The sequence below is a fragment of the Bubalus bubalis genome, chromosome 8 (genome assembly GCF_019923935.1).
Source record: "Bubalus bubalis isolate 160015118507 breed Murrah chromosome 8, NDDB_SH_1, whole genome shotgun sequence".
In the NCBI taxonomy this organism is placed as follows: domain Eukaryota; kingdom Metazoa; phylum Chordata; class Mammalia; order Artiodactyla; family Bovidae; genus Bubalus; species Bubalus bubalis.
In genome coordinates, this window is record NC_059164.1 from 81928492 (window position 1) to 81952825 (window position 24334).

General features: G+C 39.8%; 1 protein-coding gene across 2 annotated transcripts in view; it reads left to right on the top strand.

Moving 5' to 3' along the window:
* Positions 1 to 24334, top strand: part of AMPH (amphiphysin) — a 218248-nt gene that overhangs the window by 90874 nt on the left and 103040 nt on the right. For both annotated transcript variants that reach the window (XM_044946824.2, XM_025291402.3), the window contains exon 2: positions 15998 to 16078. In XM_044946824.2, the coding sequence (XP_044802759.1) occupies positions 15998 to 16078 (81 nt within the window). The remainder of the gene's footprint in view (positions 1 to 15997; positions 16079 to 24334) is intronic.

The following is a 24334-nucleotide window of genomic DNA, read 5'->3' on the forward strand; positions in this document are numbered from 1 at the left end:
CCATTTGCTAACTAATCAGATGTTATATATTGTAAATTATGGCTTTGACAGAAGCATTGGAGTTGAAAAAGAACCAACATTTTACAAAGCGATCTCATATTTGGATCTTTTTAAGAAGGCAGAAAAATACTTCTGTAGTATTAAATATAATATAGTATGGAACCAATGTAGTCAGTAAAATCTAAAGAAATTATCTCATGAGAATGCAGGCTGTGGAGAGGTTTTGCCTTAGAGTCATGGTCATTTATTTTTCTAAGAACATAGTATAGTCCTAATTTTTTTTAAATTTTGATTTCTGTTTTACACCAGAAACCCTGCATGGGATTTGGTTTCCCCATAAACATAGAATAAGACATATAGAAGCTAGTTGTTTGCAGGTGATTGTTTACTTTTTACTCTGCTGGGAATTTACTTGGTGCCAAGGTCAAAGGTTTTGAAGGAAAGCACCCTTTTATTAGGAGAAAAGTGAGTCATTCCAGCGTTAGTTTTCTATTCTGAAAGTTTGACTTTATGACTCTAAAGAGCTTTGGCATGGGATGTAGCATCCTTTTTTATTCTTTCTTCAAAATTGTTTTGACTATTCTGTGTCTTCTACATTTCCATATAAATTGTAGAATTATCTTGTCAATTTCCTCAATGAGCCTACCAGAGTTTTGGTTGTGATTACCTTGAATTCTCAGTGGAGGAAAATCAATCTCTAAACAACACTGATGAAAAGATGATGTGCCAGGGATAAAAGTCCTGCAACCTTTAAAAAGGAAGAACAATTTGCCTTCAAAATAAGGCTGAAAATATCTACTAAACACTTTTTAAAGAGAATTAGCCTTTGCTGACTGTAGAGCTAATGTTCCTAAAAAGCGTCCTTGTTGGCAAAACCCTATTGTTGTGGAATCAGTATCTTTAGACTTGCTTATCGTGCAAATTGTTTCTGATAGGATGGATTGTGCTGGTTTGTTTTTAGATCATTTTTACTCTGTGACGCAGCAGTGGTGCTTTTTTAGAAGTGCTTTGGGTTGCTTTTGTTCATTAAGGCTCATGTTTGAAAGGTAAAATGGATACTGGGAGAGTTGGGGACAGATAGCTGGGAATTTCAAGTGAAAGTGAAAGTCGCTCAGTCATGTCTGACTCTTTGCGACCCCATGGACTGTAGCCCGCCAGGCTCCTCTGTCTATGGAATTCTCCAGGCAAGAATGCTGGAGTGGGTTGCCATGCCCTCCTCCAGGCCATCTTCCCAATTCAGGGATCAACCCCCAGTCTCTTGCATTGCAGGAAGATTCTTGACTGTCTTAGCCACCTGGGAAGCCCAATGACTTATGGAGAGGATTACAGGAAACCAGCAAGGGATAGGAAAGGCTGCTGCATCTAGAAGGGTACTAGGGATCTTTGACCTCCAGGCCTAAAGAGGAAGGGGAAGGAGCTGTTATCAGAAGTTAGAGGAGATGAAATTGTTGGAAGGGCCACCAGAAAGGGGGTAGATTGATGCGACTGCAGTCAAGCTGCAGGGAGGTGGCCAGGGGCACCAGTGCCCAAACCTCTCTGCCTCTGCCCTTCCATCTTCGGCTGCCTTGATTTCCCATGGTTGACTCCAGCCAGGAGCCAGAAGGCCAGGGCTGGGTGCAATCCCTAGAGGTCTGAACCAGGTGAGGAGTGGGGAGTGTGGATCTGTAGGCCTCAGTGCAGAGTATGCCCCACAGAAGGGTCTGCATGTATTTACAGATGGTCTGAACAGCCGGTAGAAGGCTGTACCAGAAGCATCTTTCACTTATTCAAATTTTCTATGAGTATCTCTCAAAGTCTACAGAAAACAACCATGTTCTTCTTACCCATCCTATCATGCAATAGTTTTTACACACCAAACTGTGCATAAAGTATTCCCCCATCCAGGCAAGAGTCTGGTGATGGAGCCCAAAGCAGCATACTCTTAGTACAATATTTCTTTGAAGCCTCACTATTTTAAATATTCAGATAAAGTTTGAGTTTAACACTATAAAATATTCCATGCTAACCATTCAAGCATGGTGATTCCAGCTCCAGAAGCTCAGATTAAATCTGAAAGTAGGCCTTCTCCAAACTGGTCAGTAGTTTCTTTCTTTAGTAATTCACTTCCTGCAGATCAGTCTTTGAAAATAGCTGCAGAAAATGGAAAATCAAAGTGTAGAAACAAAATACAGAAATGTGTGCAGAAATAATGAGTGCTACACAATTGATTTATTGGTATCTTGTGGAGATTGCATGTTTACACGTGAGAACTATTTTCAACTGAGTGCTCAGGAGGCCGAGTGCTCTGATAGGCAGCGCTCACAGCCGTAAGGAGCATCATCTGTCTCACCCAAGTCTCCGAGCACCTTATGTTGCCACTCTGTTCAGTGCTTTTTGAATAAAGGTCATGAAGGCACTCAGAGTTCCTTCTTGTGACAGATCTTAAGAAAATGACTACAGAAACAAACTGGAATACCATTTGGTTTTCAGCTTAATTAGCAATCTCTCACTCTCTCCTTTTTTTTTTTTTTTGACTTCCATTCAGACCTGCAATTTGTATAAAAATTTAAAAATCAGATTATTGTTAGTTTTGGATCAATAAACATTAAAGGTAAACACCACCAATGAAATTGCCTTTGAGTCACATCCTGATGGGTCCCTCTAAAATCCTTGGTAGTGATGAGCCCTGGCATTTGGAGTGTGTTGTGTGGCTTTTGGGGGACTGTTTAGGAAACCTGTGAAACTGAGGTGGTATTCCAATCTGAGATTACTGAGAATGTGATTTCTAAAGTTCTTTAAGCACCCTGTATCTTTCTCTTTGTATTAATTCACAATGTGAGGCAGGAAGGGTCAAGTTACCAAAGGCATCATTAATTAAAAAAAAAGAAAAAGGAGTTTGTTTGAAGAAGGCCAGTGTCCTTCCTGATATTTCAGGGCCCTCAGTGCAGACTTTGGCCTGAGGATATGTTCATACCATTCTTTCCACCAAAAGTTTGGGAAACAGTGAAGTGCTTGCCCGTAGAACACTTTGGAACAAGTAGCTAGGGCTTCCTTGGTGGCTCAGGGTAAAGAATCCACCTGCCATTGCAGGAGACACAGGTTTGATCCCTGGTCCAGGAAGGTCCCACATGCCATGGAGCAACTGAGCCCATGTCCTACAACTGTTGAGCCTGTGCTCTAGAGCCTTGGAACCACAACTGCTGAGCCCACGTGCTTCAACTGTTGAAGGCTGCGTTCCTGGATCTGTCCTCCACAACAAGAGAGGCCACCACGATGAGAAGCCTGCACACCGCAACCAGGGAGTGACCCCCACTCACTGCAACTAGAGAAAAGCCCATGCAGCAGAAATTAAATAAACACAATTATTAGAACAAGTGACTATACTGCACTCCTCTGTACCTGAGGTTGTTTTTTTGTTTTATTTTTGTGTGTCACTTGTTGCCAAGACACTCTTTGTGGTCTGATCTCTAATGTTCTTATAATGAGGTGATGTCCTCCCAGGCTTTTTGCCAATCTGAAGCCAGTTGGACCTTTACTTCTAAGTAAGGGTAGAGTGGGGAGAATGCATATATTGTATAACCCATGTCCACTCACTCAGGGTATTTGAATGACTATAGTGACCTATTTTGGATGGAGATGGTGTTGGATGGTTCCGTTTAACAAAAGTATGGATACAGCAGTTGTAATATTGATGTCCCTGGCAATGTGATTCATGTAGTCAATGGGACTGAATGTAGCAGGAAGGAGGAAAAAAAAAAAGTGTGGGGGGACTTGCCTGGCAGACCAGTAGTTAAGTAACCATGCTTCCAATGCAAGGGATGTGAGTTCGATCCCTTATTGGGGAACTAAGACCCCACATGCTTCGAGGCATGGCAAAAAAAAAAAGTGGAAAATGACTTTCTTGCCTAGGGAAGAGGGTGGCCACCAAGCTATGTTTCTTTACCTGCTGCTGTCTTTAGCCTTGTGGTTAGAAGCTGACTCTGAAATCAAACTCTCTGCTTTGAATCTCAGCTCAGTTATATATAGTTCTATGACTGTGGTCAATTACTTAACCCCTCCGGTTTTCAGTGTTCTTATCACTAAAATGAGGCTAGCCGTTATAACCTAACTCACAAGATTGTTGAAAGGATAAAATTCATTTTTATTTTATTTTTAAAAAACTTAATTTTGTATTGGGGTGAAAGTGTTAGTCGTATCTGACTCTTTGCGACCCCATGTACTGTAGCCTCCCAGGCGCCTATGTCCATGGGAATCTCTAGGCAAGAATACTGTAGTGGGTTGCCATTCCTTTCTCCAGGGGATCTTCCCAACCCAGAAATGGAGCCAGTCTCCTGCATTGTAGGCATATTCTTTAGCATCTGAGCTACCAGAGAAGCTCATATTAGGGTAGAGCTGATTAACAAACAATGTTGTGACAGTTTCAGGTGAAGAGGGAAAGGACCCAGCCATACTTACACAAGTATCCAGTCTCCCCTAAACTCCCCTCCCATTCAGGCCACCATTGTTTAAATTCATTTTTAGATAGAACGTGTTTGGAACTGTGCTCGATGTATTTTAAATTTCCATAATAGTTAATAAGGGAATTATGGAGTTATTAAGACGGGGATATTTTCACAAGAGGCATTTTCACAAGAACACATCCTTTCTGTCTTCTCTGGACTCTCTTTTTCATCTAAGTCCTAACCATCAGCTCCTTCTTGTCTTAGGCAGTTCACAGCTCCCAACTGAAATCCTGGGTATGGTTTTGTGGATTTTAGATTCCCCTAAATCAACATGTGCCTTCATATTTGTACTGCATATCAGTATTTTTAAATTGCCAATTCATCTTTCACTGGTACCTGAGGTCACAAACACGGCTTGAGGAGTCTATAGGAAGGAATCAGGAAAAGGACTGCCCCCTAGTGAAGTGCCTGGGCGTAGCAACCTCCCTGGCTGCCATGACCACATGCCAGATCCTCTGTAGATAGATAGATTGCCACTGGTTGGCAGACATCTTTTCTCTCATGGTAAATGGAGGAATATCTCCCCCTTGCTCAGCAGCATGAGGATTAATATGAATGATTTAATGAGGTTGGAGGATCACTGCAATATTGGCATTAGATAGTTCTCTGTCCTTGATGGGGGAACCACGGGAGAAAGAAAATCTGGTCCCTCTTAGAGCTTCACGATGATTCGAAGGCTTTAGCAGACTTTTATGTCACTGAATCTTGGTGTAAATACTGTATTCCGGGTTGGATACTAGAGGTTTTGGGTTTCATAGAAAAGTCATTCTGAGATGACGTGACCCAACCCAGAGGGACAGAGGGGTGCCCCCGGATTCCTAGAGAAGAAGAAGGAGTTGGATGCCAAAGTTCACAATACATTCATCTTTGCTACATCAATATTCCTTGTTTTCTTTTTCAACAAGATTTTTTTTAAGTCAGAGGACTAAGATGTCCTCAACTGTAAAGGATTGGGGAGGGTAGAAGAGAGCGGAAATCAAACATGATACCTCACCAGGTAGACCCTGATGGAGAGCAGCTTTGCCTGGTGTTTACTGTATCTGCATTTGGGGGCCCACCTCACTTACTTCTATCTCCTTTCCAGGCTCCTGACCTTTTTTCCTCTCATTCCAGCCAGTCAGTCAGTGTTAGTTGTTCAGTCGTGTCTGACTCTTTGTGACCCCACAGACTGTAGCCCGTCAGGCGCCTCTGTCCATGGAATTCTCCAGGCAAGAGTACTGGGGTGGTTGCCATTCCTTTCTCCAGGGTATGTTCCTGACCCAGGGATTGAATCTGGGTCTGCTATATTGCAGGCAGATTTTTTACCGTCTGAGCCAGAAACTGCTTTCTAATTCCTGATTGCCCCTACCCCACTTATGATAAATCTGCTTATGTCTGAGACTTGTACTTTCTCTCTACCATATGTTCTTCTCAAAACTGTTTAAGCCTGAAGACCACCCAAGTGGGATGGAAGGCTGTGAACCTTTCCTCACTCATCTCTTCTTATTTACTTCCCTAAAAGTCCTTCCCAGAATTAACAAGAAGACTCATGCCAACCTCTTGAGAGGCTTTGATGATGTGATGGCTAATGTACTGTTGAAATCTGCCAGGGCAAGAAGTGGATGTCATAGCGGCGCAGAAATACATCCTGCAGAGGACTAGGTGAAGGGCAAGGTGCAAGACTGTGACAGGCACCTGAATCGTACCAAAGGATGACTCGTCTTGTTCCTCTCAAGTTAGGGCACATTAAAGCCACTTATTTAGATTTTGAAACACATGCTCAAAGAGGTCAAGGGACTAGTATCCTGAAGTTTGGGAAACATGCCCATAGGACCCTTTAGAACAAGCAGCTACCCTGTGCTTGCAGGTACCTGGTGGTCACCCTTCAGTCCAAGGTTATGGATCTTTGCACAGCATCAGAGTGAGCACTTGATAAATGGATAGGTGAGTATACAGATGAATATTAATGAATGAATCACCTGGGCGAGGGCAGTGGTGGAAGACCAACTCTCTGCGTTCTATCCAAAAAAGGCCATGGTCATCCCATGTAGTTGATTCCTGGGTTCTGTGGATAATGTATACAAAATCTGATATGCTTTTTTTTTTTTTTTTTTTTTTTTAAAGACAGAAAAATGAAGAGAGAGGCACTTCTTTGTTTAGAGAATTCTAATTAAATTGTAGGATTATTACTTTGACTTTCTGGATTAAGGAAGTATGACTCACACAGAGTTCGAAGCTTGTCTGGTCTAAGCCCTAATCAAATGCATGAATCTCTCTAGGGCATCCCGGAGGCCAATCCTGCAGAATTCTTTCCACCATCACCCTCATCCCAATATAAAGCCGTAGATAAAAATGTGTCTCTGACACCCCCAATGGCTTTCATCTTGAATTACTTTGTTGTCTGCATTTCTGCATTCCCTCCTCTTATCAGTTTCCCACTTTGGATCACAGGACTGGTTTTCTTGTTTAGAGTCATAAATTTCTTGACCTTCTTCGATCTTTCCCCTAATTAAAAAAAGGGGTTTCCATGTGGAATGGAAGCTTGTGAATTTTTTGCCTTTGATTTTGAATGCCAACTACTTTCTTTGAAACCTGTGTACACAGTTTTCCATTCCTAATTTTAACATATGGATAGAAGGCAAGTATTACTATTATAATAGTCAGTATTTAATTTGCACTGGTCTCTGAGAATTTGAAATTTGGTCAGAATTTTGGCTTTACAGTAGGAGGAAACTATCCAAATTAAAAAGAGTTCTAAATTTTTAGGGACTTGACTTGGACACTTTACACGTGAACACTTGCTCTAGAAAAGTATGAGATTCACATCATTGGAGCAGCCATTGTAATCTAAGCTGAATAACCAACTGCTTTGGAGACCCTGAAAGAAGATTTATTAGTTGAAATAGTCCAAGTTACCTAGTTTGCTTTCCCTTCCTGTTTAATTTTTTAAAAAAGATTTTGAGGTGGATCATTATTGAATTTGTTACAGTGTTGCTTCTGCTTTATGTTTTGTTTTTTTTGGCCCAGAGGCACTCGGGATTTTAGCTCTTTGACCAGGGATGGAACCCACACCACTTACATTGGAAGGCAGTCTTAACCACCGAACTGCCAGGGAAGTCCCTTTCCTGTTTAATTTTTTATTTGCCTCTGTCATAATGTCTTTCAGAATCAGATCAGAACTTCTGAACTTAGGGCTGAGAGTGAGAAGCTAAGCACCCAGTCAGCCCTATAGGAATATTTCAGAATCTCACTGAAAGGAAAGGCAGTTTGAAAAAGCAACTTCAACTTAGAATATTATTTTGCATTTGAAAACCTTTAGCAACAAAAGTAACAACAGAAATCCTGTTGTGTCAAAATAGGAAAGCATCAGTGGAGATGAAATCATCTAAGACCTAAATCCTAAACCAAAATGCACCAGGTTCGGAATTTCTTCCTCTTGCCTATGGAGGAGGAAGATGTGTCGTGTTGTAAAAATCGATGAGTATCTGAGTATCAGATGCTTGAATATATAGTAGTAATCCTCTTGTAGTATCAGTGATGCCAAACCGTTCAGGCTTAATTGGTTTTTTCAGCATAACTAGTGGTGAGGTGAAGGAGAAAGGCCACCTAAATTATAAACACACTTTGAAATATTGTGATATTAAACAAGGTAAAAGAATTTTTTTTTGGTCATCTCAATTCTACGTTTCATTGACCTTGGTGTCTCAGATACTTTCTATGTAGCACATCAATCTTACTACCTATGTCAAGGCTGCTGGAGAAAAATCATGAAACTGCTTGAACATGGGTACCACTCAGCAGTGGTTTCTGCCTCACCTGAGCCTTTGGTTCCAACCAGAATTTCTGCTGAGTGTTTCTGGTTGTTACTTTTTACAGTCCCAAATCTAAACCATTCCCACCTCCCTGGGAAGAGAATCTGATTGTCACCAGATGACCCAGTCGGCCGCCACAGTGGAAATGAGGTCATCCTTGACTCACCTCTATCCTTACCCTTTGCGTCTCATAAGCCATGATGTTCTGTGTGTTTGCTTTGCGAGGTTTGTGTTTTATCCGTTCCTTAGATCCAGCTGTCATTTACTGCCTAAACTATTCAAATAGCTCCTTAACTGGCCTTACTTTTCCAATCATTCTCTCTTCTAATCTGTCCTTAATACCGTCACCAAGGAGCACAAATTTAATCATGTAACTGCCTCCAGGGAAGAGACATTCTTCGTTGGCTTCCCACAGTCTATACAAGCAGAATGAAGTCTTTAGGCTTGCAGACGAAGCCTTCCCATAACCTGCCCTCTGCCTAGCATGCTGGCCACATCTGCCCTAGTTCCACTGTAGTACCCATGCTCAAGCCTGTCAAATGACCACAGTCTGGGGAACACAGCTCGCTCTTCCGCAGTCCCTACCACAGGGTTTGCAAGCAGTCTTCAGCAAGTCAATATCAGTCGGAGATAGAAAGAAACAGACATTCTTTTCTGCGTTCTATTCATTGAGATTTGTATTCTTCTCTAGGGAAAATGTCTAACATTATACATTGATTATGGATTCAAGAATTAGAAGGTATTTGAAATATGACTTATTCCATTCATCTTTTCAATGAATAAATTCCTTTTCTAGAACTTCTAACTCTGGGTTAAGCTCAGATAACTCTAGGACAGTGAGCTCATTACCTCCACCAACAAACTATTTAATTTCTAGGAACACATGATAGAAATTTCTGGTGAAAACATTTTCTTGATATATCTTTTACCTGTCCGTGTTGATTATTTTTTTTTAAATACCATTTATTTATTTATTTGACTGCACCAGGTCTTCATTGCAGCATGTGGGATCTTTAGTTGCCGGCTGCAAACTCTTAGTTGCAGTACGTGGGATCCAGTTTCCCGACCAGGGATCGTACCTGGGCCCCCTGCACTGGGAGCAGGGAGTCTCAGGCACTGGACCACCAGGGAAGTCACCCTGTGCTGGTTCTTGATCTTGGTTTCTTATTGGGAAAAGTCCAGTCCTTCTTCCTTATGTTGGTTCTTCAGGTATCTGAAGACAGCGGTACTTTCTCCCCAGTAATATATTAATTAAATAATCTTCCTACAATGCAGGAGACAGGGGTTTGACCCCTGAGTGGGGAAGATCCCCTGGAGAAGGGAATGGTTACATATCCTGGGGAATTCCACGGACAGAGGAGCCTGGTGGGCTATAGTCCATGGGGTCGCAGGGTCAGGCATGACTAAGCGATTAGCATGCAGTGTACTAATTGTGTCATGTGTGCCTCTTACCTTATGGTGTCAGCTCTCTGCCTTTCTGGGGGCCCTTTCAGCTGGCTCAAGGTTGTCTATGTATCTTTGTGTACACCAACTAGTCCACCACAGAGAGGCTTTCAAGACTGCTCTCCTGTATCTCTCAGGCTTGTTAGTGAAATCTGAGATTATGTTAGATTGGCAACAGTATCACTTTGTCAACTCATGTTGACTGTCAGCTGAAATTACTCCTTATTTCTACTTAAGGGCAGAAACCATGTATTCTTAACATCCATCATGTTATATTATAGTTGAAAGTTGAATACAAAAATCTGGTACTTAGACAATTATATTTTGACCTACATTTAATCCTTGTTACATTTCAATTGTTAAAGCTCTTTTTTGTGAATCCTTATTCTTAGCATGTAACATATCCAATATCCTCCCCAGCTTTTTGCCAATGTAAGTTTAGGCCATTGACAAGTTATTTAATCAGGTTAAATAATATCTCTAATAAGAGTAGACATTTATTGAGCATTAATTATTTGCTGGGCTTCCCTGGTGGCTCAGTAGAAAAGAACCTGCCTGCCAGTGCAGGAGATGTAAATTCAATCCCTGGGTTGGGAAGATCCCCTGGAAGAGGAAATGGAAACTCATTCCAGTATTTTTGCCAGGATAATCCTGTGGATGGAGGAACCTGGTGGGCTACAGTCCATGCGGTCGCAAAAGAGTTGCATCTCAAAAGAGTCGCACACAACTCAGTGACTAAACAGCAACAGCAACAATTATATGGCAGGCACCAAAGCTCTGCCTTTCCACGTGTATCCTTGGTAGTTTCATATAATACCGTGAAGTAAGGACTATTGATAACCCTCTCTTTACACACGAACCACTGAATCAGACATAGGTCCTAAGGGCTGCCTTTGAAAATCTTTCTTCCAGTTGATAGTAATTCACTCATCAATTTCTTTTGAGGAGAGTCTTTCAGCCAGTTACTAACAATCTTCTCACTTGTACTATGATCTAATACGTACATCTCTTACATACAGGCTATCAGTATGATAAACTCCTGATTATTTATCTTTATGACTTTTTTCTGATTATTTTAGTAACATGTGACCTTTGAGGAAATAATGGCAAATATAGCAAATTATAAAGAAAAATAATAATCACTCTAAATCTTACCATCCAAGAATAACAACTGTTAACTTTAAAAGATTCCATATGCATGTTTGATCATGTTTTTTATGCTTATCAGCTTATTCCCTAGTTACAATGTCCAGTTCTTTGAAAAATTTAGTGTTTTCTGCTCTGTCTCTCAAAGAAACTCTTAACTGAGAAGAGATTATTAGCTGATAGAGTGATTATTTATCCTTTTAGTAGTTATGTTACTGGATTTGTCCAACTCTGTTTAAATAATAAGTTTGCAATGAGGAATAATATAGCTTTCATATTATTCATATGTGGTATTGGTTTGTGATATGAAATTGAGTGAAGTTGAGTAATTGGTAATATATGTGAGTCTATGTAAGTTTTTTTTTTAAATCTTTATTAATATGAAAGGAAGGAATATTAGCATATGTTATAAACAATTAGCTTTAGAGTCAGTCAGTCAGTTCAGTCACTCAGTCATGTCCGACTCTTTGCGACCCCATGAATCGCAGCACGCCAGGCCTCCCTGTCCATCACCAACTCCCGGAGTTCACTGAGACTCACATCCATCGAGTCAGTGATTTCATCCAGCCATCTCATCCTCTGTCGTCCCCTTCTCCTCCTGCCCCCAATCCCTCCCAGCATCAGAGTCTTTTCCAATGAGTCAACTCTTCACATGAGGTGGCCAAAATACTGGAGTTTCAGCTTTAGCTTTAGAGTAGAATAAAATAATCATTTTTTACTTACATACTTAGAATAATTACTATTTACCTGCAAAGAAAATTTATTTCTTGGAAGAATTTGCAAGGACTCTTTGTTGTTGGGTAAATACTTCCATACTTGGGTTTATTTAAGACATTCTAAACTGGTCTCGGAGAAGGCAATGGCACCCCACTCCAGTACTCTTGCCTGGAAAATCCCATGGACGGAGGAGCCTGGTAGACTGCAGTCCATGGGGTTGCTAGGAGTCGGACACGACTGTATAACTTTCAAGTAGACAACCTGAGCGACTTCACTTTCACTTTTCACTTTCATGCATTGGAGAAGGAAATGGCAAGCCACTCCAGTGTTCTTGCCTGGAGAATCCCAGGACGGGGGAGCCTGGTGGGCTGCGGTCTTTGGGGTCGCACAGAGTCAGACACGACTGAAGCGACTTAGCAGCAGTAGCAGCAGCAAACTGGTCTAAGGAATTCTCAATTTGTGCAAGATTATATCTTTGATTTTAGGAAACAAATTAGCATAAGCTGATGTAAAACTTAGCCATTGTTGTTGTTTAGTCGCTAAGTCATATCAGACTCTTTTGTAATCCCATTGAATGTAGCCCACCAGGCTCCTCTGTCCACAGGATTCTCCAGGCAAGAAAACTGGAGTGGGTTGTCATTTCCCTCTCCAAGCGTCTTCCTCACCCAGGGATTGAACTCATGTCAGTCATCTACCTTGTCATCCAACTCATGTCATCCACCTTGCGTTGGCAGGTGGATTCTTTTCCATTGAATGGGCTGGGAAGCCCTAAAACTTAGCTATAAAAAGTGCTTTGTTTGAATATATGTTTTAATGCCCAAATGTTTATGCTTCAGGAAAATATATTTGGTAATGCTATAGGGAATACGAATTCCGAGAAGGCAACGTTTATGGAGCTTTTGTAAATTCTTAGATAAGTCAGTATTTTAGATACTAGATATGGGAACCTTAAATAGTGATCTCCATGTGACTCTCAGAATCCTTCTGCTGTGGCCCAAAGTAACTTTCTGCTATGCTTCTGAGAACCATTTCTTCTGTTTCTTCTGATACCCAGCCCTGTGCTCTAGGAAAACAGAACCACTTACGCCCAGTCCATCATAATTTTTCCAGTGGTGCTTCTTTTGGTGCTTCCTTGGCTGGAATGTACTCTGCCCCATTCCCTTCTGCTGGAGTTCCCAGCACATTTTCAAAGTTGTAGTTGATTACAGTGTTATGTTAGTTTCTGATATACAGCAAAGTGATTCATATATGTATATATGTATTTTTCATATTCTTTTCCATTATGGTTTATTACAACACACTGAATATAGTTCCCTGTGCTATACAGTAGGACCTTGTTGTTTATCTATTTTATATATGGTAGTTTATTTCTGCTAATACATAATTCCTAATTCATTCCTCCTCTGCCCCCTTTCCCCTTTGGTAACCATGTTTGTTTCCTATATCTATGAATCTGTTTCTGTTTGTGCTATAAGTAAGCACAAATAAAAATAAATCTGTAAATAAATTTGTGCTGTATTTTAGATTACACATACAAGTGATATTATGTGGTATTTTCTTTCTCTTATTTCACTTAGTTTGATACTCTCTAGGTCCATCCATGTTGCTGCAAATGGCATTTCTTCACTCTTTTATTGCTGAGTAGCATTTCATTGTGTATACGTACCACATCTCCTCTATCTATTCATGTGTTGATGTATATTTAAGTTGCTACAATCTCTTGGCTATTGTAAATAGTACTGCAATGAACATTGGGGTGCATGTATCTCTTTGAATTACAGTTTTGTTAAGATATATGCCCAGAAGCTTTTAAGGTTAATTAGGTCCCATTTGTTTATTTTTGCTTTTATTTCCAATATTCTGGGAGGTGGGTCGTAGAGGATCCTGCTGTGATGTATGTCAGAGAGTGTTTTGCCTATGTTCTCCTCTAGGAGTTTTATAGTTTCTGGTCTTACGTTTAGATCTTTAATCCATTTTGAGTTTATTTTTGTGTATGGTGTTAGAAAGTGTTCTAGTTTCATTCTTTTACAAGTGGTTGACCAGAGTTCCCAGCACCACTTGTTAAAGAGATTGTCTTTAATCCATTGTATATTCTTGCCTCCTTTGTCAAAGATAAGGTGTCCATATGTGCGTGGATTTATCTCTGGGCTTTCTATTTTGTTCCATTGATCTATATTTCTGTCTCTGTGCCAGTACCATACTGTCTTGATAACTGTGGCTTTGTAGTAGAGCCTGAAGTCAGGTAGGTTGATTCCTCCCGTTCCATTCTTCTTTCTCAAGATCGCTTTGGCTATTCGAGGTTTTTTGTTTTTCCATACAAATTGTGAAATTATTTGTTCTAGCTCTGTGAAAAATGCTGTTGGTAGCTTGATAGGGATTGCATTGAATCTATAGATTGCTTTGGGTAGTATACTCATTTTCACTACATTGATTCTTCCAATCCATGAACATGGTATATTTCTCCATCTGTTAGTGTCCTCTTTGATTTCTTTCACCAGTGTTTTATAGTTTTCTATATATAGGTCTTTAGTTTCTTTAGGTAGATATATTCCTAAGTATTTTATTCTTTCCAGCCTTCAGAATGGGAGAAGATAATAGCAAATGAAGCAACTGACAAACAACTAATCTCCAGAATATACAAGCAACTCCTACAGCTCAACTCCAGAAAAATAAATGACCCAATCAAAAAATGGGCCAAAGAACTAAATAGACATTTCTCCAAAGAAGACATACAGATGGCTAACAAACACATGAAAAGATGCTCAGCATCACTCATTATCAGAGAAATGCAAATCAAAACCACTATGAGGTACCATTTCACACCAGTCAGAATGGCTGCGATCCAAAAGTCTACAAGTAATAAATGCTGGAGAGGGTGTGGAGAAAAGGGAACCCTCTTACACTGTTGGTGGGAATGCAAACTAGTACAGCCACTATGGAGAACAGTGTGGAGATTCCTTAAAAAACTGGAAATAGACATGCCTTATGATCCAGCAATCCCACTGCTGGGCATACACACTGAGAAAACCAGAAGGGAAAGAGACACGAGTACCCCAATGTTCATCGCAGCACTGTTTATAATAGCCAGGACATGGAAGCAACCTAGATGTCCATCAGCAGATGAATGGATAAGAAAGCTGTGGTACATATACACAATGGAGTATTATTCAGCCATTAAAAAGAATACATTTGAATCAGTTCTAATGAGGTGGATGAAACTGGAGCCTATTATACAGAGTGAAGTAAGCCAGAAAGAAAAACACCAATACAGTATACTAACGCATATATATGGAATTTAGAAAGATGGTAACAATAACCCTGTGTACGAGACAGCAAAAGAGACACTGATGTATAGAACAGTCTTATGGACTCTGTGGGAGAGGGAGAGGGTGGGAAGATTTGGGAGAATGGCATTGAAACATGTAAAATATCATGTATGAAATGAGTTGCCAGTCCAGGTTCGATGCACGATACTGGATGCTTGGGGCTGGTGCACTGGGACGACCCAGAGGGATGGAATGGGGAGGGAGGAGGGAGGAGGGTTCAGGATGGGGAACACGTGTAAACCTGTGGCGGATTCATTTTGATATTTGGCAAATCTAATACAGTTATGTAAAGTTTAAAAATAAAATAAAATTAAAAAAAAAAAAAAAAAAAAATATATGCCCAGGAGTGGAATTGCTGGATTCCAGCACATTTTGAATAATCTCCACCAGCATTCCCTGAAGGGATATTGCTTCTAACATCTTGTAACCCCTTCATGTTGCTTATTACACATTGTCTTGATTTATTTGTAATCTTGCCTTGTCTACTTCATTAGATAATAAGTTTCTTAAGATTAAGTCCTGGGGCCTTGTTTTATTCATTTATATATTTCTGGATGACCAGTGCTTCATGTGGGCCTTGTGCTCCCAGGGCCTTCTTTGAGCAATTATTGAATTGAAGGGTCTATCAGGAGATGGTGGGGGAGAACTTACCATGTACCTGGCTCCAGTAATTCTAAAACCATCCCTATGAAATAGGCTAATACTTTCCTCAAATAACTTTGGTTCATTGTTTAACAAAAAATTGAGCTACTATTATGCTTCAAGCATTGTGCCTAATACTTTGGACAAAAGGACAAGGCCTAGTTTTTGTCTTTAAGACATGTACAATCTACTGGAGAAAAGCTATGTGAATAAATAAATATTTCAGTATAACATGACTCTTCCTCGATGTCATTGAGCTTTTGAGTGGCGGAACTGTGCTTAAAATCCAAGTCTATCCAACTCCAAAGGCAATGAGCCACGATGCTTCCAGAATAGAAAAACTAGCAGTGTTAAGAGGGAGATCTCCTCAGAAGAGTGAAACAATAGCCTTCTTCCACAGATTGTTGAAAACATTAGTAAATAGAGCCATTTTGTTTTGTTCACGAACTAGGTCCTTCAGAAGCTTGGGAAAGCTGATGAGACAAAAGATGAACAGTTTGAAGAATATGTCCAGAACTTCAAACGGCAAGAGGCAAGTATATTTGTCTAGTTTCTGGAGTGGGAAATGGGTTGACTTTGTGTTTTAGTGTGTAAATGAAATGCTTTGATGTTGAAGAAAGAACTCATTCACTGGGCTTGGTATTAACTTGAAGGAGACACTGGTTAATTCTGTAGACATTTTCTGTGTAAGGCAAAGAGGTAGTGGGCACTGTAGGAAGATTTGTGTTTTAGAATCTCAGGAGATAGAGACTTTGCTTTCCTGGAGCTCTTCAATACAGATTACTGATCTCTAGGAAAGGCGATCTTTTTAGTGGTTTATATTCCACTAAATATTATCAGTAGTTAAATATTTCTGGCATAATTACTTCAGTTGCTGCATGCATCAAGATCACGAATTCTCAATAGAGATATCTCCTTAAGAGGGAGAAAACTGGTTCTTGTTGGATGAAATGTACTCTTGTTATGAGAACACGTCACATAAATACTGATAGTATATCTGTGGTATTAAGATTTTATGAGGGGGTATGATTAGGAAAAAAAAAATGCCCAAAACATTTCCTCAAGGGCAGTGATAATGAGAAAAGTTTGAAAAACGCAATTTGTGATATTTGTTCCTTTCTTAGGGTGCTACGTGTTTAACAGTAGTAATAGTGCTCGGTTGCTCAGTTGTGTTCGACTCTTTGCCACCCCATGGACTGTACCCTGCCAGGCTCCTCTGTTCATGGGATTTCCCAGGCAAGAATACTGGACTGGGTTGCCATTTTCTTCTCCAGTGTTTAACAGACACATGCATAAATAAGCTATTTTGAAAATTATTTGTTTATATCACTAGGGTTTGATACGTGGTTAGCATATCACCTGTAGAGAGCAGGCATTAGAGTCAGGGAAAAGGAAGCAGGGCCCTCTCAGGTTAGAAAATTCAATTTAGATGTGGGCTGGAACAACCAACTTTGGAAAGTGGGGTTTGGACATGAGGACAATGTAAGGACATGGGTTTATTTCTCTGCTTTTGCTGTAGCCACCAATGTCTACAGATGAAATTGTGGCTTCAGAGATAAGTATTCACAGCGTCAGTGATGACAACTTAGAAATGGAAAATCAGCACAGGTTTTATGTCACTCCCTTTGCTTCTGTTTTCAGATCCTTGACCCTGGAGGTTTCTTTTTTCCATTTGTGTATCAGAGTTTTTGACTGCATTCTAACTGGAGACAGGCTGTTTCTTTTCCTCACCCACAGGCAATATAAAATCCAGCAGGTAGAACCAGGTAGACTAGTCTCCACCAAAGCACATTCCTGAGTGTCTCCAATTTCATTCTAAGACTAAAGGTTGGACAGATAGGAACTCAATTTAATATGAATGACAGTGATCTCATTCTATCTGAAAATGTGGAAAGAGAGGGGAGTTGGAGAAGAAAGCAGTAATAGAGAGAAAACTAGTTCTTATCCAAATCACTAAATATTATAGAGAACTTTGGATTTATGAAGGTAGAAGAGAGAATTCTTAGAGAAATGTTGGGTGTTGGCCCATAGAAGAAGGCACCCCCCCCCCCACCCCCGGCAAAGTCTCCTCCAGGAGAACAGATTCTCCATGTTCCCTTATGTCCTCATTTGGTGAGTTCTCTTACACTTTTCATGCACTAAAATAGGGCTCGTGCAGATTATTGACTTGGATGGCAGCAACTTCCCATAGATAAACTTGTCAATCAGTGCCCTTGTTACTTTGCAGGGAGGTCCCCAATGTCTGCTTGAAGGGACTGGATTTGGATAGAAGAAGTGACTCATGTTTATAGTTTTTCATACTTGAGGATTACACTCTTTCCTTTGAAACTTGGTCTTCCTGTCTAGTGTGTCCCTGTGGAGCTAATTAGTTCCCTGCTGTTAGATTTTTTTTCTCTATCTGTTTTATTATAGTATGATATTTTAGCACCCCTGAAGGCTGACCTTGGGAAGCATGAAGCTCAGGAATGCATTCATGTAAGGTAGTACTTTGCATTTTCCAGTTCCGGTGAATTTTTAGTTCTTTTTGGACTTTGTTGACTGAACAAGGTGAAGACTGTTTTTTGTCTAATGTATTAGAGAAAAGTGCAGTTGGCTGAGTCATTAACTTTTATCAGTTTAATACTGCTCTGCCATCTATTCCTGTCATTTTATACATTATCAAATATTGTGGAGCCAATAGTAAGTATGCTGTTATTCTTGAAGAACCGCATCTAAGTTCTGGCAAGATCATTAGCAGATTTCAGGATGCAGGTAAAACTTCAACATTTAGGGAAACTTAAACAAGCAATTCTACTTTATAAGAATAAAATGAGCAGAATGGAAATGTAGAAATAGTATTTCTCAGGGAGTCTCCTGACCCTATTTGGTTCCCTTTGGAAATACTCTGCATCAAAACCATCCTGCATTTGTCTATCTTGCTCATTTTGATATTTTCTGTTTTAATCAGAAAGAGTAAATTATAGTCATTTTCATGCCACAAGGAGGGAGCGAACCTTAACCTTGTTGGTAGATAGAGGGAGAAAAGGAAAAAAGGAGGGTGTGGGAGGAAGTTGAGGAGACTGTTTATTAATCTATCGAAATATATTAAAGTTTGGGAAGAATGGCTGAAGACTGAATTTATTAATACTCTAGAGGGAAAAATCCCTTTAATCCCCAGTACATATTGGTGACCACTTCCCATCCACTGCATATGCTGAAAAAAGGCATAGTCCTTGTGTAGAAATATTAACCAAGGATGAAGGATCTATCAAGATTGTGGTGACCTCTGCAAAGCCTACTATTTTTAGTATTAACGTGAATCATTATTCTAAAGGCAGAAGGCGTTATATTTAAAGATTTTTTTGATGTGGGCCATTTTTGAAGTTTTTATTGAATTTGTTTACAATATTGTTTCTGTTTTATGTTTGGGGTTTTTGGCCATGAGACAGGTGGGATTTTAACTCCCAGACCAGGGATTGAACCCACGCCCACTGTGTTGAAAAGCAGTCTTAACCAGTGGACTGCCAGGGAAGTCCCCGAAGGCATTATCTTACAGCTGCATTCTCTGAGGACATTGACCTAGGACATCTAGATTTATTTTTTCTGTGTATATATATTTCAAATCCAAAAAGATATTATGTATAGTATAAAGTGAACTTTTTTTTTGGATTGGTACATTATATTATAGTCATCTGACCATACTCAATTAGTATTACATCAATAGTAGACTACTAAAATGTTCTAGAAAGTATTCAAACATTTTGGGCTTGCTTTTAAATTGTCTTGAAGAAAATCATAAAAGTCCTTATAGTAATCGTATAATTCCCTGCAGTAATTCTCTGCTCGTTCATGGTGGAAATGGGTCTGTGTTTGAGCTTGAGCTTGAGGCTTAGCTTTTATCTTATTCCAACTCCCAATTCTCTTTTTAATGCCAGACTTATTTTCCTAAAAGTTATTTGATTTGTGTTAGCCCAGAAGCCTGGTTGAAGGGTCTGTGCATATGCTCTCATTGTCCACTGTGCTCCACGTTGTCATGGATTTTGTGGTCTAGATTTTATGAACAGCTCAGTTAGGACAGGGAGGAAGGGAGAGGAGGGTCCAGCAAGTGGGAATCAAGTGAATCACTCTCACCCCCTGAGAACTCAGGGCTTTCCATGGACAAGTGGTAAGGAAAGCAAAGATTAGAAATATCCAGCAGGAAGAATGAGATGTGACTTTACCCTTTCCTTCCCAGAGGGTTTGTTTCCTTTCTTACCAACACTGCTGACAGGTAGCAGAAAAGACTGCTGTGAGCGTTGGGTGCTTTCGTGTCGGTTCACTGGAGTGCCTGCTTACGGCTGTGTTAAGGAATCCAGAGTAGGTCCCCAAGTAAAAGAAAGGTCTTTGGGCTCCCTCCTTCCTGTCCGTAAACTTACCCACTAAGATACCATGCTTGTGGCCGATGTGCCCTTTACAACAAAATAATAACCCTGGGGCTGGTGGGGCCTAGATAACCAACTCACATTTCAGCGAGTGCAGATATGGGAGCCTTAATGGAGGCACAGTCTGAAATTAGACCTTCTCATACAGAGGGGAAGGGAATCTCACTTCTGCTCCCATCTCCACGGCTTCTCAGTCCCCACTGAAATTCTGTGTAGCTCTCCATGTCCACCACCAGGTGACGGCCTATTTGGTGTAACACAGATGAAGAAGGGGAGAGATATTGGGACGTTGAAATCTCTCCAGTTTGGAGGACCCACAGCCAGTGATTCTCATTATTAGGATAATCCATTGTCTGGAAGCTGGAGTCATGTCTTCATACTGATCTCTCCTCTGCCCAGGGGTCCTATGTGGCTGCTTTCATCTTTTTCTCTGTACAGAATCTAGTGCTTTGCACATAAACTTTAAAACATTTGTCAAACTTGAAGCTGAATTAATGGCAGAAATGATCATTTGGAGCATATTCCTAGAGCACGTTTTTATTTCTGGAATGGAGGAAGTGTTGAATAGTGTGTGAATATTTGTAAGCAGTTTCATGACACTTTTTAGGACATATGTCCATAAATAATTAAAAATTACAGAATAGAAGTTTGAAAAAAAAGAGTCAATATGAAATGTACTCCTACAGTGTGTTAATGTGTGGATAACATTTTTATTTATGGCAAACCACATTTACATACTGAAAAATTCTTCGATTTTCTTGAGCCGATATCCTAGAGCTATTTCTTTGTAACACAGGTAACATGATATAAAAAGGAATAATTGCTTGTTCCTATGTCTGATGGTGTTATTTAGGGCCTGCCTGCTAGCTTCCAAGCTGTTCTTCCACTTTCTCCACTGCAGATGCTTTGTTATGATTGAACTGTCCTTGCCTGTCCTGCCATCTCCATATGTTCAAGTCCCACCTTTGCTTAGGGTCAATTTACAAGATATTTCTTACCTAATGTCTGTCCAGTCTCTTCAGCCAGGTTCTCTCTTTCTCTGTGTTCTCCAGAGTACATTTTCTTTTTTTGTAGTTTATCCAATAGCTCTTGTTCCATTTTTTTAAAGTATGACAGTTATTTCAGGTGTGCATCTATATCCTCATTAGGTTATAAAATGTTTAAAGGAAAGCAGCCTGTTGCAGTCATTAAAGAAATCTTCTATGTTCTCTAGCACCTGCTAGTGCTTGGTCAGTATATCCATCCTTGTCACACATATCTCTGTATTCACCTTTTGTCTTAGATTTTCCATGCCTCCTCCCTCATTCAATATCAAAGCCTCCCTTCATTATCGTCTACTTCATCTCTTTGATCCTAATTTTTGGCAGCAAATAGCCCTTGGACAGTGTCTCACATTGCCTGGACTTGATTCTAACCTGAGTTATCAAGACTAGAGAAAGGCTCTGGTCCCCTCCCTGGATTTTGAAGCTGCCCTAGTTCCATGCTACTCCATAATTATCAGCTGGTATGTACAGTATTTTCCATCTTCTAAGAGCTTTATTTACTTTTAGTCAAATGTAGTAAGTCATTGTAATTATGCAGAATGTTATTCAGTCCTTGAATCCCAGTTACATTCTCCAATTTGTAGTTATTTTTTTCATGTGTTGTGTTTTAGAGCAAGCTCACTCTTCTGTGATTAGATAATATTTTGACCATAGGCATTAATGTATTTCCAGGTGGCGCCCGTGACAAAGAACCCACTTGCCAATGCAGGAGATGTAAGGAACACGGGTTTGATCCCTGGGTCAGGAAGATACCCTGGAGAAGGAAATGACAACCCACTCCAGTATTCTTGTGTGGAGAATCCCATGGACAGAGGAGCCTGGTGGGCTACCATCCGTGGGGTTGCAAAGAGTCAGACACAGTTGAAGCCACTTACCTTATCAATTCATTAATTGATACTAGTTAATTTCTTCCAAGCAACTTCTGAGAGAATTGTTGAGTCTTGTTGCTTGCATTTATACTTGGTTTCCATTAGAGTTTGCACTCAATAATTGCACAATATATTTTAAGAGAATTCATATATGTCTGCCTCTCTGGAAATAAAGTTTACTGGTTTTTCTGGTTAACTCTTAAGTTTTTGTGGGAATTCCATAGTACTGAAAACCATCTTAGTGTGCAAATATTTTACAAAATTTAAAATGTTTCTTCTTAATAACAACTTTTGAGGGAGTTTCTCGGTTATTTGATTGATCATAACCTGTGGGTACATGTTTAGAAAAATAATACATAACTATGTCAATATCTGGCCTGCCTGCTGTGGTGAGTTTAACAGTTCTAACTAGGCAGTCTATCTCCTTGAACACACAATAGAGTAGCTCTGATCCAAAAGCTCAGAGTAGAGATCTGTATAAACTCAGTTGGCTTAAGGGAAATACATGGAAAATGGTACCTGTAATTGCTAGCTAGCTTTCTAATTTTACTTTGTTGAAAGGCAAAAGATATTTGATTTGGTTTTCAGATCATAGGTGCTCTTGGGATTGCTGACAAGGATAGCTGGAAATTGGGCCATGAATCTTGGATAAAACTGTGGAAGCTGAGATGTCCTCTTTGATGTCTCTCTTCCTTCTCTGTACCACCCCCTACTGCCATCAGCCCAGAAATGTGATTTCAAATGCACTCCAGTCTCCTGTCTATCTTGTATCTTTTGCATGAAGATTTGCAAAAGAAATCTTTTAAGATAAAGAAATCGGTTTATGAAATCAATGCTAGTTTCTTAATGAGAGCTCCTATAACTACGAAGAGCTCAAAGCAAGGAAGCAAAAAATATATGTTCCTGAGATCCTGCTGCTTTTACTTTTGAAAAACTCTCATCTTCCTACTGAATCGGAGCCTGAACTTGTCAGAATAGAGCACTATTTCTTTGTAAACCAAGAGTGCCTGGAGTGTTGAGCAGCCTAATGTGGTCTTTGATCATAAGTGGATTCAGACATTATTAGTTATCTGTTCATCAAGTTGCTGATTATGACTCCATTAGATCTCATCTCCTTGATAATCTAATTATCTTCTCAGCTTCAAAAATGATCACAAAATGTACTCACATTACTTTTAAGATTGAGTTAACCTGTCTGAACTCTGAGAAATTGAGCCAGTTTTAATTCTGATGTGTTACTTAACCTCTTCAGGAGAAAAAATAATGTCAGTAAAGGCCAAAAATAATAATGTAACTCTGGGAACTTCTATAGGTTCATGATCACAGACGAACAGATAGGACTTACTGTTGTGAAATCACAATTTTTGAAGTTATGTCTCTTCAGATCCAAGTTGTATACATCTGTTTGTGCTGTTGACCTTCCACCTGGACTCCTTTTTAATCATCAACTCACCATTTCTTAGTTAAAGAGGATAGTTAATAAAAAATTTTCTGTCTTGTGGGTGCTGCTTGCTTTTTTTCTATTTTTAAGACAAAAGCTACCTCTAAATAGAAATCAGTATTACATTTACCATATTTTAACAAGTCAATTCAACAAAACATTGCTTGTTTAATAGGTATTACATACTCGTTGCCTTAAGATGTTTAGCTAAATCTATATAATCTTGCAAATAAAATGCACTGGATTTGGTTTTGCAAGTACACTCAGGGACACAGTGGTATATATTCCCTGAACAAAGGTGTCATGCACCTGGGATTATAGTATGGGGCATGGTGCCCCTGAATTTATAGACACTGTTGCCATGAGTTTAGTTAATACAGTCTATGAATTGTATATACAATCTGGTAAAATTAATGTCTCATGTTTGTCTTCTTGCTTTCAGGCAAAAGTAAATGGGTCAAAAGTGAGCTAACAAAAGTTTACCTCTGTATTGGCTCCTGAAGTCCTAGGCATAAGTATATATATATCTTTTTTTAGTGCTTTGGAATTTAATGTACCTAAACAATAAAAGACATGACATTAATCTTCAAGTGTTATTCATTGTAGCTTAATGCAGGCCTGTTTTTAAGCCCAGTGCCCAGAGACAGTTTGCTGTAGTTGTAGGACTTAGAGACACTATCTTTGTGTGTCAATCTGTGGTAGCTTTCCTTATCAGGAACCTGACTCAACTTGTAGGAAATCTGTCTGTAACACTTCTTTGCACTTACCAAAATGCAGTAGGAAACTTTGACGTGGTGGCCTTTACAGCTGGTCCTTTGACACTACATAGATTAACTCATGAAAGTTTAAGAACAGCTGAGTCTGGGACCTGTCCGAGGTGCTGAAGAGAGACTTACATGAGAACTATCCAAGAGCCCAGCTTGTCTGGGTCTGGACACCCTTCTCTGCTCTCCCCTCCCCTGAAGACATATAAACAAATAATTAAGAGACTGGTGTTTCTGAGGACCAATCTGATGTAAAACAACTTGGAAACAC